Below are 20,077 nucleotides of genomic sequence, written 5' to 3' on the forward strand. Positions count from 1 at the left end.
AATTTGGAATTTTCCATTTGATGAAAAGATTTCAGGAGAGAATCCCTCCCTTGTTCAGACCAGGAATTGTTGGAAATCAGGAGATTAAGAATGATGGAGAAATGTGTAAATAATTTCCAATAAATTCCACAGCAGCAGCTTCTGCTACTTGCAACATTAAAATAAGCTTTAAAACAAAGTCAAGACAAATGTAAAAAAAAATTCTCAAGTACCTTGAAAATGACCCAAAATAATAATAACAGGAGAAGCAAATTTTCAGTAAAAGAGAGGACAGATTTTAGTATGGTATTTGACTATTTCCATGAAGGCCCCAATCTGAAGGATTCATAAAAGAGCATTCAGTCTTTCATACAGTGGCCTAGGAAATATCCTGAGAGAACTGAAATAAAAGAATCCTAGCATCTTGGTCTTTGGCCTTGAGGTTGGCATTGATTCTAAATGTCACAAAGAAAAGAGAGCATCAATTAAATAGCCAAGGTGACACACTAAATCCCCCGCTACAATGTCCACACTCAAAACCAGGGGTGTCCAACCTTGGCAACTTTAAGACTTGTGGACTTCATCTCCCAGAATTCCTCAGCCAGCTGGCTGAGGAATTCTGGGAGATGAAGTCCACAAGTCTTAAAGTTGCCGAGGTTGGACAGCCCTGCTCTAAATCATGTAATATGGACAAGGAGAGGCGAGCTATCCAGACCTTTGCACACTTTCTGTGCTTTATGGCTTGATATCCCAGGGCTGCTATAAAAATTGTCTTGCATTATGCTAGTAAAAAAGGTCTTGTTCAGACGAGGCAGCAGTAGAAAGTAGGAATGTTGCTAAAAATAAGGTGTGTGGTGCTTCTCAGGGAGAAGAGGGATTTTTTGCCATGTTTAGTGCCAAAACAACATCTGAGATGGAGCTGGTGAATTCTGCTCAGGCAAAAAACACATTTTTACAGATTCAGAGATAAGCTTTTTAGAAATCAGCCAATTTTTCTGTTCAGATGATAGGGGAGAGGAATGAGTAGCTGGGAGCAGTCATCTAAAGCACTGACACTGAAGGATTGAAAATATTATTTGATTTCTCCCCTAGACCCCAAGTCTTCACACCACTCATCCGAAGTAGGAGAACTGATAACAGTGTTTAAAGAAGGGGATTTTTTTTTTGTGGGGGTGGGTGGAAGAAATATCCAAAAGGCTGAGAACTAGAGTCCTTGATGCCCATTGAGCTTGATGATTTTTTTGCAGACATTTCATTACCAAACTAGGTAACATCATCAGTGCTTGAAGGGAGTGGGGTTTGCTCTTATTTTTATATAATAGTGTATAAAAATAAGAGCAAATCCCATTCCCTTCTAGAACTGATGATGTTACCTAGCTTGGTAATGAAATGTCTGCAAGAAAACCACGAAGCTCAGAGAACATAGAGCTCCACAGTTCAACCCTAAGCTATGAATATTCTCTTCTGTTGGGCTGAGAATGGTGGAAAAGCCTTCTGAAGGGCAGCTGTAACAAGTCTGATGCCCTCCATTTGAGATGGTGACCATTCCCATCACGCCAAATACCCAGTCTGCAGAAGTTGCTGAGAAAGTAGTCCATCACACCTTGGTCATCCAGGCCAAAGGATGCTCTGTATCTCCAGGCCAGTGTCCTTCAAGTAGTTCTGCAAGTTTTCATCTCCTTCTTTTTCTGCTCATGGTTTCCCAAGTCAGTCCCCCGTCACATCCCTAGAGTCATAGGAAAAGCATTTGGCCAACTTTCTATCATGATCAGAGGAAGCTTTTGTTAATGGGGGAGCAGGGATAGGAGGCCATCCAGCATCTGCAGTGAGTCAAGTGCTATCTTGGGAGGTTTCCGACCAGAGAGCCCCCGTGCACTATGAAAAATCTTTCCAAGAGGGGGCTGCGCTTTTTTAAAAATTCCATCCACCTCTTGAGTTGGAAGCAGCTCTGGCCTCTGTGAGAACTATTCGAAGGAAAGCACAAACAGACATTTTTTTTTAAGCAAGACACAGGCCCCCATTAAGGGACAAAGACTGTACAGGCACCTTCTGGAAATGCCACACATGGCTGGACTGTCAAGGACTTCCTACCTGGGGAATGCTGGGAAATCACACGGGTAAGCGAGGCGCTCTTCAGCTTTTTTCAGAGCACAAGTCAGATCTCCCTGTTCCAGAGCGAACAGCCTTCCTCTGTGGCCTCTTTTCCTAAGGAAGACTTCCAAGTGACCTACAAGCACAACAACTAAGCCTGCTTGGGTTATTTGGCCTGGTTTTCATCTGCACATTGTAGAACCGATGGTGATGGTGGTGATGATAAGATGAAATGATATGATGATGCTATGACAATAATGACGATGATGAAAAAATGAGACAATGATAATAATGATGCTGTGACAATAATAATGATGATGAGATGATGATGATAATAATGAGATGATGATAATGATGATAATGATGATGAGATGAAGATGGTGATGATTGCTTAACAAGTATTTATGATTCACCCTTCGACCCAGAGTGTCAATAGACAGATTTAGAAATAATCAACCACTGCCCCATTTAAAAAGACGCCCACATCATGTAGCCAAATCTTCTGCTCAAACCGTGTGCCTCTTTCTTGTTTCCTTTCTGGAGAATTGCTTGCTTGTGCCTCTGCTTTCCTCAAATGGAGTCGCTTTTACATCAGGGGTGACAACTCAACAAGAGCCATCAGGGAGGATGTTGGGATCCATTTCTGTGGAAAATCCATTGCAACACTGACCACGGTTCGGTGTTAGGAAACACACTTCAAGGAGAAAGAAACTCCCCTAACCCACTTGCCCAAAATAAGGGGGGGGAGGGGGTGTTTCCAAAAAAATATCCCTGCCTCAGTCACCCCCATGACTCAGCTCTTGCCATGTTACATCACTACCTTGTTCCTCATGACACTCATCAAAATAGGACTTACGATCCAGAGCCGCCAACAGATTGCCCAATTCATAACAGCAAGGTTCCTTTCGAAGCTTGAGCCCCAGATATCCTGGGCTTGCAACTCCCAACAACTTGGAAGGTGCAAGTTGATGATATTTGTCCCCCACTCCAAAAAAAATATCTCTCTGTGATGAGATTTTTCTATACCACAAGAATTGCACAATATCACGGTTGAAAACTGCAGTGCTAAACTTGTATATCATGGAATACTTTTGATTAAGGAGTCTGGTATTAAATCCTAATTGATGATAAAATGATCAGGCTCCACTAAATTCAGTTCTTCTGTATAGACCAGGGGTCCACAACCCTTCTGGGATGCAGGCAGCACACAAACACATGGCCCTCCGGTCCACGGAAAACCTCTCTCCATAGAACCGGTCCCTGGTGCCCAAAAGGTTGGGAGCTGCTAGTCTAGACATCTACTCTTACCTTATAAAAGAATATGAGCAGGTTGTCTGCAATAAACACAAGCTTGTTTATAATGTTTTTCCATAATTACGATGTCTACACAGGTATTGAATTTGAACAGGTCGATGGGTTTGCTCCAGACTCTGCCATTTTCGTTTTTTAAATAAACACCAAATTTCAACCTTTGCTTTCCTCCCTTAAAAAGAAATCAGGCAAGTCTTTAAAACCACTCTTAAAATAACATTTCTTCCCCCACTCCCCATTTTTTTCTGGACTACTGTTTTGAACTAATGTTTGAATAAAATTCTGGATAAAGTTTAAATATTAGAATTGCAAGATGGATGTTTCATTCGAGCCACTGTCCTGCGAGGGCAAAATGGTTTTGCCAATAAACCAGTTGATGGTTATCTCAGCTCTTCAACCAAGACTTCCTCTCCAGATATCTCCAACTGGGTTAGGAGGTACTAGGGGTAGAGGAAGTAGGGTATTTGGCTGTTGAAATAAACCTCACTGAATCACCTTTTCCGTGGTTTCCACATAGAGCTGCCCAGTGGGATGTGTCCAAATCTTCTCACCCTCAAGGTCAAACGTATCCTGCTATGGAGAGACTTTAGCACAACCTCACATCTTAGCAACTTGTTAAAAACTAGGTACATCTCAGGAACTTTTCCCAGGAAGCAGATCCACTCGATTTGAGATCTGCCAGCAGCTAAAGGCACAAAGGGATCTTGGCCCATTCTATTTCCTCTGCTCTGATGGCCACAGACCAAGACCTGGTCACCTCTTGTGCTAGGTCTCAGTCCAAGAAGAAGGCCTTCCACTTGTAAGGCAAATAAACTACTGTACAGTAATTGTGCCATGTGGTTCCATTTTTATTGTAATGACTTTAGCTGTAATAATAATAATAATGATAATAATAATTCCAATAATGAACATAATTAAAAAAAGATATACACTTTGAATATTACTGACCCAGAGTATTGCTTGGAAGAGCTTGGTCAAGTCTGAAGTTTTACTTCTGTTTTTTTTTTAAAAACGCGTTCCTCTCTGTGGGGATTGGCTATTGGTTTGGCAAAGGCACCATTGAAAGCTATTTTGATGGTCCAGGCGGGCATGTAAGCTTTTGCTCCTTTCAAGATTAAGAGCTCCTGAAGGCAGGGATGAGGGCAAATGTTCTCTGTGGATTTGCATTCCCCTATCTGCTGGAACTTAACGTTAAACGTTCCTACAGCCAACAGTCCACAGTTACAAACCAAGATTTAGTTTAATGAGTGAAATGTTGCCTTTCAACCTCACCACAGCTCCTTGAGTTATGATTGCAATGGGGGCCAGAATTCCCATTGCTCAGCGAAGTGGTTGTTAAGTGAGTTGAGCCCAATGTTGCAACCTTTTTTTTTATTAAGCAAATCACTGGAGTTTCTAACCAAATCACGCAGCTGTTTATTTATAAAGAAATGAATTTATTTATAAAGTTTATCGGACGCCCATCTTATCTCAGGATAACTTACTAAGTGAGTCTCTATGGAGCTTCTCCATCATCCAGGTCATGGTCGTCCCAAAAAGTGGTTTGTTTTTTTTCAAGAGGCAACTGGATTTTCTGGTTTTTCTTTGAAGACATTTTGCTTCTCATCCAAGAAGCTTCTTCAGTTCTGAAGAAGCAAAATGTCTTCAAAGAAAAACCAAAAAGTCCAGTCGTCTCTTGAAAAAGCACCTTTGGGTCATTACGTGAATCCAGCTTTCCCAGTTGACTTTGCTTAACGGAAACTGGATGGGAAGGTTATAACTGAGGATCACGTGACCCCAGGACGTTGCAACCATTGTAAACAGGTGCTGATTGCCAAGTGCCAGCATTTTGATCATATGATTGTGGGGTGCTGCAATGGCTGTAAGTGCGAGGACCGGTTATTAAACAAATGGGTGAAAGTTGTAGACTACCCGTAGATGCTTTTTGTCACATTTCCTCCACGATATTTTGGTGAGCTAGTTCGAATCTGAACTTCTCACAAAGCTCCAGATGCATAGAACCTTTGCTTTGCTTAAGAGTGCACATCCTTCAAAACATGGGGAATCTAACCTACTTCAGCATTTCTTCTGACAATCTCCTCTCTTCTCTGCCATAACTGAGGCGTGAAATACTGTCATACAGACAAAACTGTCACCGACAGAACTCTCAATCCAAGAACTTGCTCTCAACTCGAAACTAAAGTCACTGATTACTTCATATAAGCCTTCACTTCTCTCTCTCATTTTAACATTTCCTTATCGGTATTCAGACTGAACTTTTGCCCTTTTGATGATGATATTGACTACTGGCATCTCAGGTGGGCTTTGTTCTGTTTGTAACTATTTAGACAAAGCTAGCCCGATGTTGTTTGATAGCCTCAAACCTTGGACCAGGACCTGGAAACATGGATTTAAAGAGACAAAACCAGATCATACTGCCTCCTGGTGCTCAAGGTAATTGAAAAACCCCATAGAATATACATTGTGCGAAAATAGAACGGTTCCCAATTCCAAGTTGGGGGGGGCAGATGTTGTGCAAAAAGTTTTCTACATGGGGGCACAACATAGTACAACATCCAAGAATCTCGCTCTCTAACAGCTTAAGGGATGGACTGTAAATACCACCTGCTTAGATTCTAAAGGAGAACAAACACCTTTTCAATAATTTCCATTCTACAACAAAGAAGCTGGCTGATCAGCTGCAGAGCTTACAAAATGCTGCTAGTGATCTACTTCCTGCCCATTCCTGTTCTATTTGTAAGGGGTGGAGAATTGATTTATTTATTTATAGTCACCCATCTTAGCAAAGACCGTGGGTGGCTCATAATTTAAGAGAAAGAACATTATTTTACCTTCCATTGTTCGTTCAAATGGAATGCAGTCGTAACCAACTGAGCTGTGTGCCTAGGAAAATAATTCTTGCTTTTCACTGCAGATCTATTTGGGGTGGCACGGTGGCTCAGCAGTTAAGATGGAAAGCTGGCAGCCCAGGTTCAAGCCTGGAGCGCCATGTGATGGGGTGAGCTCCTGTCCTCACCTCAGCTCATTGTCAACCTAGCAGTTCGAAAGCCTGCAAATGCAAGTAGATAAATAGGTACCACTTCGGTGGGAAGGTAACAGTGGTTCCTTGACATCATGCTGGCCACATGACCAAAGAAATGGACAGGGCTGGCTCAATGGCCTTGAAACCGAGATGAGCACGCTCCCCCTTACGGCCTGCAACAATTAGCAGAATAAAATACACAGGGGCCCCTTTGCCTTTTTCACTGCAGATCCATAAATTCAACTTACAGATAATCTTCTTTCTTAACCTGTTCTCTGCACTGACAACACTTCCCATCAATATCCGGAGATATTTCTTATCCTAAATGTGTAACTTTTTCAGCTCTTAAATGCTTCATCCAAATGATATATGTCTTCAGGTTTTGCATCCACAAGACTCACAAATCCCTGGGCTCTGCTTTTTATTATATTTCTGGAATGTCTCTTCATTTGAACCAGAGAATGAGAATGACCTGAAAGCTACTTTGGTCTAATGGTTAATTGAAGGGGAGACATTGAGTACTAATCTTGCCTTAGGCACAGAAGGCAGATGGATGACTTTGGGCTAGTCACTCTTCAGCTATAGGAAGAAGTTACTGGCAAACTGGTCCCAAAAAGGCCCCAAGAAAACTTGGTGCATTAAAGTAGAAGCCTGTCAAGAGATCTTTCTGTTGGCTGGCACCTGCCAATTAAAAGCCCTGAATCCAGAAGGTGCAAAATAAACCTCGAGGTAATTTCATCCAATTGGAAGGATGTGGCCTTCTCCCAATTATAAAGAGGTTAAGGAAGAAGACCTGAGGTTGGATAGAACTCAATTTTCTGACGGTGTTGGCAGAGGTGGAGGCAGAGAAGAAGAGACGGGACAGCAGCTGGCGGTCTTTCGCACCATTGTCCATAAATCAGCCCTGAAGCGCTTGATGGAGAAGCAGTAGATCAGAGGGTCAATGCAACTGTTCAAGCTAAGGAGAGCCACACTCAACATGTGAAGGTTATCCAAGAACGATGGAGGACGACAGGCCAAACCCGACATTTGGTCAGTGACCCAAGGAACCAAGGAGAGGTGATAAGGTGCCACACAGACCACAAACACTAAGAGCATGCCCAGCACCATCGCACGTGCTCTGCGCCGGTGGCCACCTTGACATGTGCCAGCTGCAGTGGACAGTGTCCTCATGATAGACAAGTAGGTGCCCAGCACGACCAAGAAGGACAGAGTGAAGATGATCACCATAGCATAGGCATAGGTCCTCTGGCCTGAGTGCTGTTCAAAGCATTTCAAGCTGGTGGACTCTCCCTGGTGGGTTTGCTGCTTAATCAGTGAAGGAATAGCACAAAGTAGGCACAAAATCCAGGCCATCACACAGCTGATCAGCGCCCCCTGGGGCCGGTTGAGAACCAGTTCTACCTTTGCCACCGTACAGTATCGGTTCAGGCTGATCAAGGTCATGAAGGCCATAGCACTGTAGGTGGACAGATAGTAGATGGCTCCAGCCAAGCGGCAGAAGACCTCGGGCAGACTCCAGTGTCCTTTAGCTAGGTAGTAAGTGATCCAGAATGGCAAGGTGAGGTTGAAGAAGATATCGGCCAAGGTGAGGTTGAGGAGGTAGATGCGGATGGCTTTTCTGACCCGTCCACTCTGAAGGAAAACGAGCAAGGCTGCCACGTTGCCAGGCAATCCCACACATAACACCAGGCAATACGTAGCCGGCACTAGGACAAACTGCAGAGGATCACTGAGCTGACACTGGACATCCGCCAGCCCCACAGCAGTGGAGTTGTTCATCCCAACACCTCTAGAAGACAGGAAGGGAAAGAAGATCAGCCCACCATAAAACAACTTAGAGAGAAGGCAGAGAAGGTGGAAAAGATGGAGTTGACCATCTCCTCAAGATGGAGGTTCTTAGAAGTGGGTCGGTAGAGTAGATTTGCTTGTTAAAATCCAAGTTGTTTGGGGCATTTCAAAACCTGGATGGTTTGTAAAACTTTCAGAAGCTCATAAATTGCCCCCAGTTAACTTAACCGAATCCCCAAATATTTTTTGTTCTGAGCTCACCTGCTTTTATCTTCTGTTCTCTTACACTGGGGGAGGGCAGATGCAGTACATCAAGTCCAGACAGGCTTGTCAGCCTAGAAAAGACACAAACACGAGAGAGAGAGAGAGAGAGAGAGAGAGAGAGAGAGAGACAGAGACAGAGACAGAGACAGAGACAGAGACAGAGAGAGAAGAGAGAGAGAGAGAGAGAGTCAGTCAAGTGGATTAGGCCCTTGGAGGGAGAACAGGTTTGGAGGTGGGCAAGCAGATGAGTGGAAGGTTGGGTGACAACTATTTCTAGCTGAATTGAGGAAAAGGATGGACGTCCCAGGATACGGCTGATCCAATCAAGCTACTGATGTTTTGAGCGGTTGGACCAGCAGAAAATCAAGAGAGTAGAATAGATGCAGCAGGGGCCTGCAGGGGACGGACCATCTGCACCCACACCACTCCCCCATTCATTTCCTGCTGACAGCAAGAAGATGACATGTCACAACGAAAGGAAAGCCCCCCTCACAATCCCGGGAAGCTTTATCCAGCTCCCTTCCCTTCCGCCTTGAACCCAGTTTTGCTGCCTGGGCATTTCTGATGGAGAAGTGGGGAGCACAGCTGCAAGGGGGGGGTGCTTTAGGTCATAGACCCCTTCCCCCCATTGACTGTCTTGGAGATGTGGCTCGTGGCTCCAGTCAGCAGCTGCTGGGGCTTAGCGTTGTGAAGGGGGAAAGTGGAGGGCTGTGGACAGAATGGCTCCCCAGCGCTGAGACACAGTTCAGCTGTTCAGCTCCCCCTCTTACTGCCAAGGGACAGCACAGCTGAGCCTGAGTGGGAGAGGGGCAGGAGGGGCTGTTGCTCCCCCCCTCCCCTTCCTCGTCAGCCCTGGAGGCCTTGGCAGAGCAGCAGAAACGCCCTGGGAGGAAACATCCAATCAATGTTGGTTTTCTTCAGGTAAAACCAACTGAGTGGAAGCTGAAGGCATTTGAACCCATACAAAATATGCGTTCTCCATCATTACCACCACAACACACACAAACACACCCCTGTTTACAATATACATTTGTTGTTGTTAGTCGCGAAGTCGTGTCCGACCCATCGCAACCCCATGGACAACGTTCCTCCAGGCTTTCCTGTCCTCTACCATCTCCTGGAGTCCATTTAAGCTCATGCCGACTGATTCAGTGGCTCCATCCAGCCACCTCATTCTCTGCCGTCCCCTTGATGATACAGTGACAGATAGATGATAGACAGACAGACAGACAGACAGACAGATGAATGATAGAGTTTTAACTGCCTTGTTCCTAGCTTAACAGCTCATGTATTATCAACCACAGGCAACCTCAACCAATCCTAAAACTGAAATAGTCCTAGAAAAGTATCTCTCTTAATGCACCCACAGCAAACAGCAGTACAGGAACAATTATTTCCTTACTTGTTTGTTTGCTTTAAAAAAAAATAAATAAATCCCAGATTCCTTTATTTTACAGTGCCTTTCCTACTAATTCCCAGCTTTCTAACCTTGCCCGGCACCTGTGCATTCCGAAAAGTTCAATACTGAGTAAGATACACTGCAGAGGGATCTCAAACCTTGACCACTGGAAGATTTGTGGACTTTAACTCCCAGAATTCCTCAGCCAGCAAAGCAAAGCTGGCTGAGGAATTCTGGGAGTTGAAGTCCACAAGTCTTCAAGTGGCCAAGGCTGGAGAGCCCTGAAATACAGCATACCCCCAACACTCTTTTTTTCTTCTTCCGAGCAACTTCCTGCAAATGCAGGGACAGCTTTACTTTTTTCAGATCAACCCCAATACTCAAATGCTTTTGGACAAAAAGGTATATGTGCCGAATTCAGCTGCATTCAAGCAAACATGCTAAGACTGAATTAATAATGTCATAGCTAAGAGTTCTGCTGCTTAGGCCTTTGATAATCTCAAAGGATTTGGTTAGTTGGCAGTAAAGTACGGGCAGTTTTCCACTTACAGCCACAATTGAGCCCAAAATTTTAGTTGCTAAGCAAGACAGTTGTTAAGTGAGATTTGCCCCATTTTATGACCATTCCTACTGCAGCTGTTAAGTGAATCACTGCAGTTATTGTTAGTAACATGGTTGTTTAGGTAAATCTGGCTTCCCCCATTGACTTTGCTTGTCAAAAGGTCACAAAAGGTGACCACACGTTCCCAGGACCTGCGACCGTCATAAATATGAGCCAGCTGCCAAGTATCTGAAGTTTGATCACGTGACCATGGTAATGGTCATACGTGTGAAAAATGGTCATAGGTCACTTTTTTTCAGTGCTGTAACTTCTAATGGTCACTAAATGAATGGTTGTAAGTCAAGGACGACCTATATACTGAGACACATTCAGTCACCCGGTTGCCCAGACAACAAGTCCCATACATAGGCATATTTTCTGATTTATTTTCTTTTTATATCCACGGAATAGAGGAGGGGTGTCAAACTTGATTTCACTGAGGGCCACATCAGGGTTTGTCAGGGTCCAAATGCAGTCGCCCGTCAGCAGTTGAGCTCTAAACTCGGATCCCTCCAACATGCAACGTCGACAGAGGTGGGATTCAATTTTTTTAACAACTGGTTCTGTGGGCGTGGCTTAGTTACTGGGTATGGCTTGCTGGTCACATGACTGGGTGGGTGTGGCCAACTCGACGTCACTCACATCAAGGGGCGCTGTCAGCTGGTGCTCCGTTCAAAATCCAAGAAAGAAATACTTAGACTCTTGTAATTAGAGAAAAGGTGATCTTTTTCTGGAAGTCAAGTGGTAGCAACAAGAGAATTCTGAATCTGAGGAAATAGGCACGTACATCACATGTATCAAGGGATTGAAATGTTCCCACCCCCAATAGTTCAAACGGTTCTTCCAATTAAAAGTTGTGAACCTCATCATGTGGACATCTCCAGGTGGTGATGATTAGTTGACCTTGGCTTACTCAGATAAAGGTTTGCAGTTGCGCAGAGAAGAGAAAGCCAAGTAAGAAATAGAAACCCTCCTCAGTTTATACAGTATTAGTAACACCTCCAGTTCACTTCCCATACTTTTCCCCCTTCCACCCCCCGTTACTCATGACAGCCAGAAAGAAGCAAAGCAAAGGAAGAAGATCTTGAAGGCTGACAGGCGCTTCTCCTCGCCTGGCCTCTCATGACAATGGGGATGCTGCAATGGTTGTAAGTGTAAAAAATGGTCATAAGTCACTTTTTTCAGTGCCATTGTAACTTTCAATGGTCACCAGTTTTAGATCAAAACTTAAAAAGATTATGTAAACTCACGTTTGAATGTCAATCTTTCTAGCTAGCCAAGAAGCCTTACTGAATGTCACTCATCTTGGTTCCTTGTCATTAAAAGCTTCTTTCTGGCAGCTCTGCTTCATTATTCAATTATTTCTTCAAAGTGCTAACTCCAACAGGGGAGCATTTCCTCCCAACAGCAGTGTAAAAAGCTTAAAACAACCCTTCCCCTTTAAGAAAGTACCAGCAGAGAAAAAAAAAAACCTCCTTTGGAGACAGTAAGTCTAGGCTTACTGCCAAGAATGCAAGAAGGGTGGAAAAAAACAAAAGGAGATTTCTTCCAACAACCAGTTCTCCAAACCAGGGTTGCCATCTGGCCGTTTTTCTGGCCAAATTCGAGAAATTTGGCAGTATTTCTATCTGCTTGGCTATGAAAAAAATGATGTCTCCGGCCAAATTTATTTGGCCGGAAATTTGGCCGTATGAAAGTTGCTTGGCCATGAAATCGGCCAGATCTCTCCTTCCCTCGCGCATCCACGTCACCATGAGCAAAAGGAGGACAAGCGCGTCCTCTCAGTTCTCTGACACGCCCGCTTCCTCTCAACTCCCGTCACACACCCCTTTGGGACCTTGGCGCCCAGCCACGCCCCCTTCCCGCCTGTGACCCGAGCAGGGGCGGCTCCTCCTCCATCAACACCACACCCGTTCCTATTACGGTTCTTTCCAACGCCATGCCCCTCGGCTTCCCCACCCATCCCGAGCTCTCCTTCCCTCGCGCATGCGCGTCACCATGAGCAAAAGGAGGACAAGCACGTCCTCTGGCGCTCTCCTTCCCTCGTGCGTGCGCAAAAAATAATTTGGCTGAATTTGGCCATATTTTGACTTGAGTTTGACCACAGAGCCAAACTGCAATCCGGCAACCCTGCTCCAAACTGCTTAGAATGTTAACAACCGGTTCTAGTGAATAGGTGAGAACCTGTAGAATCCCACCCCTGAACGTCGGACCCGATCAGTGGGAATTAATGGCTGAATGGAGGCTCCCAAACGCTGCCTCACATTGATACCTGGGAAGTGGAGGCTGCCCAAGGGATTCCCCAAGGACGTTGCTGGATGCTTTGTGGAGGGTGGGGTAATGCTATAATTGCATCTAACCTAGTTTGGATTTCAAACCGATATCGCCGGACGGATGTGAGTTACATGTACAAATAAGCGACTCCCTACATCTCTGTATGTTGGTTGGTGGATTTGTATCTCGGGTCTACTAACGTCCAGAAGACCAGCTAACAGTTGTGTTTGAACTCAAAGGGATGGGGATGGGGATGGACATGACCGGGGAGGACGTGGTCATGGTGGGTGTGGCCAGGGCGGGCATGGTCCTGGTGGGCGTGGTCATAGTAGGCATGACATGGGGCTGCACCTCCGCACACATGGTTTTATTATAGACTTATAAAAATAGAGAGGCGTACATTTCTGTAATTTCGTTGTTTTAATACATACTTGATCTGCCTGATCACCCTATGAGAGAGAGAGACCAGATCAAGAAACTGACTCCATAGGAAGACTAGAACTATAAATTATTGACAATAGGCTATAATAGCAGAATCCTGCAAGCCTGAGAGGTAAAATATATGACCTTTCCTCCCCTTTTTAACCTTCTGAATCAAGGATGGCCTCCTGCAGCACTCTGGCAGCCAAAACCGGGCGCGGGGGGGCCACATGTCCAAGGCCAAAACAAGGCACCGCTAGCAGAGGCACCACAGGCGAGTCCTTTGCTATTTCCAGGCCAGCCCTGTGGGCCAGATCTAAGCACCCCACAGGCCAGATCTGGCCTGCGGGCCTTGAGTCTGACACCCCTAGAATAGAGCGTAAAATACTATACAGGTAGTTCTCTACAATTACAATCAGAAGCATTTACTTCTAGTTTTCAGCAAGAATGCCCACAGCAAACAATGCGTGTGCTTAACAACCGCCACCACCCATATATATATATATATATATATATATATATATATATATATATATATATATATATATATGGATCTTTGGTTGTTCGGGTTTTCTCCGCGTAAGATTCGAAGTATCTAGGCAACGTTTCGATGAAGTCTCATTCATCATCTTCAGGCTTCTGTCTCCGGCTCTGTGCCTCTCAGAGTAATGGAGATTGCAGCTGCTTCCTCCTTTTAACTGCCAGTGGGGGTGGGACTTGATTGGGTGGGGGCTTGCCTAGATACTTGAATCTTACGCGGAGAAAACCCAACAACCAAAGATCCACATACAAATACCATGAGAACCTCAGAAAACAAATATATATATATATATATATATATATATATATATATATATATATATATATATATATATATATATATATATATATATATACACACACATATATATCATGAAATCAAGTTGGTCAAGTGATGTCTTGCTTTATGACCGTCGCAATTTATTACCATAATGGGCAAGCTCCGTTACGGTCATAAGTCAAGAACTACCTGTATTTTAAAATTGTTTGAAAACCCTTCATACTTGATCGGAATTGGGAGGGAGGGTCATCAGATGGCCCTTATGTCCATAATATACTTGCACTATCCCTCTTTGAAACAACTGAATACAGCTAGTCCTCGACTTACAAACCCCAACTGAGTCCACAATTTCTGTTGCTGAGCGAGACATTTGTTAAGCTAGTTCACCCCATTTTGCGACCTTTCCTGCCACAGTTGCTAAGTGAATCACCGCAGTTGTTATGTTAGTAACACGCCTGTTAAGTGAATCTGATTCCTTCATTGACTTTGCTGGTCAGAAGGTTGCAAAAGTGATCCCGGGACACTGCAACGCTCATAAACATGGGTCAGTAGACAAGTGTCCAAATTTTGATCATGTGACCCTGGGAATGCTGGAATGGTCCTAGGGGTGAAAAATGGTCATAAGTTACTTTTTTCAGTGCTGTAACTTTGAATGGTCACTAAATGAACTGTTGTAACTCGAGGATTACCTGCATTTTTCCCCCAAAAAATCCTTACATACTAACTTTTTTATCTACCTTCTTCAACCTTAGATGGTCTATCTTTTGGGGGGGACAATATAATTATCCTTTAATTATCTTTAAATGCAAAGGAAAGTATGTTACATTAGCTGATACCAAGCTAACATCCTCTTCCAAGGTTGCCAACTTTTAAACCTGCTTGTGCTTTTACTGAATTAAGCTTCAGCCCAGCCTATCAAAAAAATAAAGTGGAAATATCTTGATAGATGCAATCCAGCCTTAACTTGTGCTGCCATTGGTAAGGAAAACAGCTGGCAGTGCTGATGGATTTGCTGCATGAAAACAAGGATCAATGCAAAAACATTTTTAGAACAGAATTCATTCATTTTTTTAAATTCTTACCTAGCAAATACAGTCCATTTTTGCTCGGGTCTGCCTGTTTTCAGAAAGTGCTTCTCCCAGTAACTATGTGAGACATCACACAACCCCCTCAAAATGTAGTTCTCTCTGCTGAGGCAGTTATGAATGTCTGTGGTTCTTTGTCATGACTTGAGTCATTTTTTTGCACCAGCTGGGAGATATTCTACAGGAATAAAGCAGGCAGGTGGGGAACAGTTGTTATTTTATTCATAAAGCAAACTAAAATCCAGCCTTAGCCACCAGAGAAACGGCATCCAAAGTCAACAGTTCTCTTGGCCGGTAACATTTTATGAAAATCTCACTTATGGAAAGGCAATGTGCATGAGTCATGCAGAAGATGGAAAGAAAAAAAAGCACCATTCACGATGGAGGAATGGTTGATGAAGATGATGGGACTTTCAGAGGTGGCTAAATTGGCTTCTTTGATTTAGAAAAAAAGACAGCATCTACATTTATGGTTGACCTGAAACCATACAACCTTTTTGCATGGAAAAAAAAATAGAAGCTATGATTTATCAGAAGAACAAGATCTGGAAGGGACTGGAGATCTTCAAGTCCAACCCCCCGTTTAGACCATTTCAGACGAGTGGCTGTCCAGTCTCTTCTTAATAGCCTCCAGTAATGGAGCACTCACAACAACAAACCATTGCAAAGGTTGATTGTCCCCCGTGTTAAGAAGTTTCTTCTTAATTCCAGACTGCTCCTCTCCTTGATTAGTTTCCATCATTTTTTGTCTTGCCTTCTGGTTCTTTGGAAAATAGGTTGACGTCTTTTTTTGGCAGCTCCTCAAATATTGGAACACTGCTATCATGTCATCTCAATTCCTTCTTTTAGACTAGACATACCTGCAACTTGTTCTTCATATGTTTTAGTCTCCAGGTTGCACTCTTCTTTTATTTTAAATAAAAGAAAAAATTTTTTCTTTATACATTTTTTTAACAAATTTAAAGTATTTAGTAACCAGTGTATTGCCTGGGTCATTTTACATATACATAATAGTAGTAGTAATAGTATTCTTTACTCGTATATAATAGTATTCTTCCAATTTCTAATTTCTACATTTATTATCTAACAATTGATAAAACAAATCCCAAATTAGAAAACATTCTGTGTCTTTTTTGTCCTTTTAATTTTTATGTTTTAGTCTCCAGATTGTACTCTTTTCAAAGAGTGGAAATTAAATTATGGTTTTGATGATCTGACAGAATAGATTACAAAAAGTAGAGAGTTATGTTGTAACCTCGGAAACTATGGCACACGTGCCAGAAGTGGTACACAGAGCCCTCTCTGTGGCCTGCATACCATTGCTAGCTGCTCTTCCGGTTTCTGGCACTGGCCAGCTTGTCTTCATGCGCATCGGAACACCAGAAACCCAAAGACCAGTTGGCCAGTGCACATGCATGCGCCGGAAACCTGAAGACCAGCTGGCCGGTGCACGCATACGCACAGGCCAGCTTGTCTTTGGATTTCCAATGCTCCAGTGCACGCACACGTTCTGGTTTCGGCACTCAGTGCCGAAAAGGTTTGCCATCACTGCCCTAGGACATAATGCACGTGAAAGTAGTGCCCCCAAAGACCTGGCACCCACAAGTATTCCTCGACATACGACCATAATGGAGCCTGCTCACCAGTTTTATGTCTTAATGGTTGTAATGTGGATTGGTGACCAAGCCAATTTTATGAACATTTTTGCAGCAATTGTTAAGCTAATCTGGGGTCATTAAGCAAACAGTGCAGATGTTAAGTGAACCAATGGTTCGCTGTTGGTGTGATCTTGCCCCAAATTGGAAATACAATTAGTTCCAGTTTCCTGCAAAACTGTAGTAAAACATATCACGTGACTCCAGGAGGCTGCAAATGGTGTGAACGCTGAAAGTTCAGTCACTTTACCACAAAGGGGATCTGAATTCCACAGTTATGACTGACCTGAAAAAGGGGACTTACAATTCAGGTTGGTCATCCTGCAACCAGTCATTTGAGGACTACCTAAACCCTGAAAGATGCGAAGGAGACACTTGCAAGGATTAAAATAGCATTCATTGAACAGACTGGTCAGTTTGCCTATAGTACAACAGTGCTGGTTATAGAGGAACTGTGTGCTGAAATTAAAAACCCAAAAGCAAAATCATACTCAATCCCAGAGTGCAAGATCAGATTGGAGGCCAAGATAAAGAAATTAAGATCAGATGCAAGTAATTTAAAGAACATGAAAGGGCAAACACGGAAGAAGGCAAAGATCAAGACAAGCTAATAAAATAATATTGGCTTAGCACTAGGAAAATTGAAAAGGGTTTGGAAATCCTAAAGCAATGAATAACAGCACCAGCAGTGAAAAATTGAATGCTACGAGGCATGAATCATCCAATTTAAGCAAAATCAGCTATTGCAATCAGATCAGAGGCCGTTCTATCAGAGCATAAATGGCAATAGAAATGCTAACGATGGAAAATACAGCCAACAGCAAAAGAGGCTGGATGTTGTAGACCAGGAACATCTGGAACTGGAAAAGGCACATCTGCAGGTGTCAAAAAAAAGAGGAAAGACTGCTATGTGTAAAAAGGGGAGGGGGAGTGAGAGGACAGTGGCATGGTAGTAGTCACCATGCTGAACCTCCTGCAGATGTCTCCATTTAGCAGCACATCTGGACCACTGAGAGAATAACATGTGGGGAACATTCCCCAAATGGCTGGTATAGAATACTCCCACCCACCCAGAAGGCCACTGAGCTCTGCTCCCAAAATAGAGTCTACAATCCCATCAAGATGCTTTTTTTAAAGGCGACTGGACTGTGCTTTTTCCTTGAGAAAGAAGACATTTTGCTTCTCATCCAAGAAGCTTCATCAGTTCTGAGGGAATGGTGGTGGCAGGGGTGGGATTCTACCTGGTCGGACCAGTTCTATAGAACCGGTTGTTACAATTCTGTGCAGTTTGGAGAACCGGCAAATCACCCCGCCCACTCACGCCTTACCTGGCACGTGCACCATCAAACTTGCCTGCATTTGGTAAGTTGTTATTTTTCCTTTTTTTTTCCCTGACCATCAGCTGTCCTGCTATGCTGAGAGATTTAGATTAGCTAGAAAGCAGGAAATCATTAGATTTCTTGCTTTCTAGTTAATCTAAAAGCAGAGCTGAACCTTCCTTAGGACTGAAGCTTCTGTTTTTCAGTGCAGACTCAGGTAGCAGATTGCAGAATGGTAGATTTCTGAGTGAATCTGTGATTCTCGGAGCAAGTGAATCTGCCTGCCTGCTTTGCCTGCTTTGGGGTAAAAGTTGTTCTTTTTTATATAAAAATTCAATATTTACATAAATATTTATAATATTTACATATAAGCCATGCCTAGCCAGTCACATGGACCACCAAGCTACACCCAGTCACATGACCAACAAGGCACACCCACAAATTAGGAAAACAGGATGGGGAATTTTCCTGCAGCCTTTTGGGGGGATTTTCCCAGGGTCTCTGGTCCGCGGGATTAAAAATTATGAGTTTGGTGGTCCCTGGGGTCCAAAAGATTGGCGACCCCTGGACTCCTTTCCAACACTGTTATTCTATGTTCTTTTCTCAAGATGTCTGGTTTACTTCCAGTACTGTAGTTTCATATTTATTTCAGATGATTGAGATGGTTATAGGAAGAATTTCTTTTTAGAAAGTCAGGTGAGAGCCTGACAGATTGATGCTCAAGTCCTTGCATGCAGAAACACCACACTGTCTACCACTGATGTAGTTGTTGTATTACAAATGACAGTTTGCCAGGCAGGGGAAATAAAATCTTGATATTAAGGATGCAGGGATGGCATTTTCAACAGCATCCATCATCAATGCTTTGAACACTTGAAAGAGTTTTGTTTAAGTGGGAATATTTCTGACAGGCAAAACCTCAAAAATACCTGAAACATTTCTCTCTACAAGTCTCCCCTTGTTGAAATCTAAGATGATTCTTCTAGGAATGTCACTAACAGCTTTCTCCCTCATTATCCAAATACGTTTTGCTTCCTTCTACCTTAGAAGACCTGATAGGAAAGCCTTCACTCAGAACGGAGTGTGAAAAAGTAGGGCAAGGCAGTGACTCAGAACTGGAAATCAGAAAAGCACTTAAAAAAGCATTCTGGACTCACACCCAGGGTAGTTTGCGGAGTTTAATGGGTCCCAAAAGGTGAATAATCAGCCTTGGATCTCCAGAGAAAGTATTTCCTAAATGTAGTTATTTCTGGAGAAAGAGTTTAGTTCTGCTTGGCTAGCTTATATTATTGAGCTGATTTTTTTCCCAGGCACAATATCTAAGCAGGGTTGGATCTGGTTAGAAATTGGATGGGAGACCAGCAAAAAAAAAAAAAAAAAAACCAGGGCTTTCCCAGCAAGGAAAAAAGCTCAGAAACACACACACACACACATACAAGGTTGTATTCCTACAACATACGTAACTAGATCAACTATGTTCCTAATAGTTATATTAATCCAGCTTGCAAAGATTGGGTAACCTATTCTCAATTTGCATGCATTGTGTGAATCTGACATCTGGAGACGTTGGTACAAATCCAGTAACCAGGTTAAGCATCTGGAACGAATACCGGAAAATTTGAAGCATGCAGGGAAAACAAGGGAAAGCAACTTGCAGTACGTTGAAAATTTCAGCAAAGTGTATTGTATTCCAGTCTTTCTCTGATGTGGCATGTTAGCATATGCACCCTATGTGGTTGTATTCTGTTCTGTTCTGAAATATACACATATACATACGTATACCCCGTGGCATGGTGGCCCGGGGTGAGGATACTAGCCTCGCACTTCAATCCTAGGTACAGCAGGTATTTCTCTCTCCTATGGCACATGGGCGAGTGGGTGGATGGATGGATGGATGGATGGATGGATGGGATGGATGGATAGGCAGGCAAGGATAGAATCATAGAAAAACTTGATCAAGGGCTATAATGGACATAAGGTTAACTCTGAATGAACAGAAAGAAGAGCCACAACCAAGCCAACCATCAGATAAATAAAATCCAAGTC

General features: G+C 43.4%; 1 protein-coding gene across 1 annotated transcript; it reads right to left on the reverse strand.

Moving 5' to 3' along the window:
• Positions 1-2,448: 2,448 nt before the first annotated feature.
• LOC113437692 (platelet-activating factor receptor-like) lies at positions 2,449-17,634 on the reverse strand. The gene is made up of 3 exons (XM_087939582.1): positions 15,055-17,634; positions 8,456-8,529; positions 2,449-8,195 (listed from the first exon to the last, which is right to left on the reverse strand). Exon 3 carries the CDS (start codon positions 8,183-8,185, stop codon positions 7,214-7,216), a length of 972 nt encoding a protein of 323 aa, XP_087795708.1. The 5' UTR covers positions 8,186-8,195; positions 8,456-8,529; positions 15,055-17,634; the 3' UTR covers positions 2,449-7,213.
• Between the last annotated feature and the right edge of the window lie 2,443 nt (positions 17,635-20,077).

The sequence above is a fragment of the Pseudonaja textilis genome, chromosome 10 (assembly GCF_049901715.1).
Source record: "Pseudonaja textilis isolate UNSWEBS1 chromosome 10, rPseTex1.2, whole genome shotgun sequence".
NCBI lineage: Eukaryota > Metazoa > Chordata > Lepidosauria > Squamata > Elapidae > Pseudonaja > Pseudonaja textilis.

Coding starts and splice junctions, on each gene's coding strand:
- LOC113437692 (XM_087939582.1), bottom strand. CDS start 8,185: ATGAACAACTCCACTGCTGTGGGGCTGGCGGATGTCCAGTGTCAGCTC.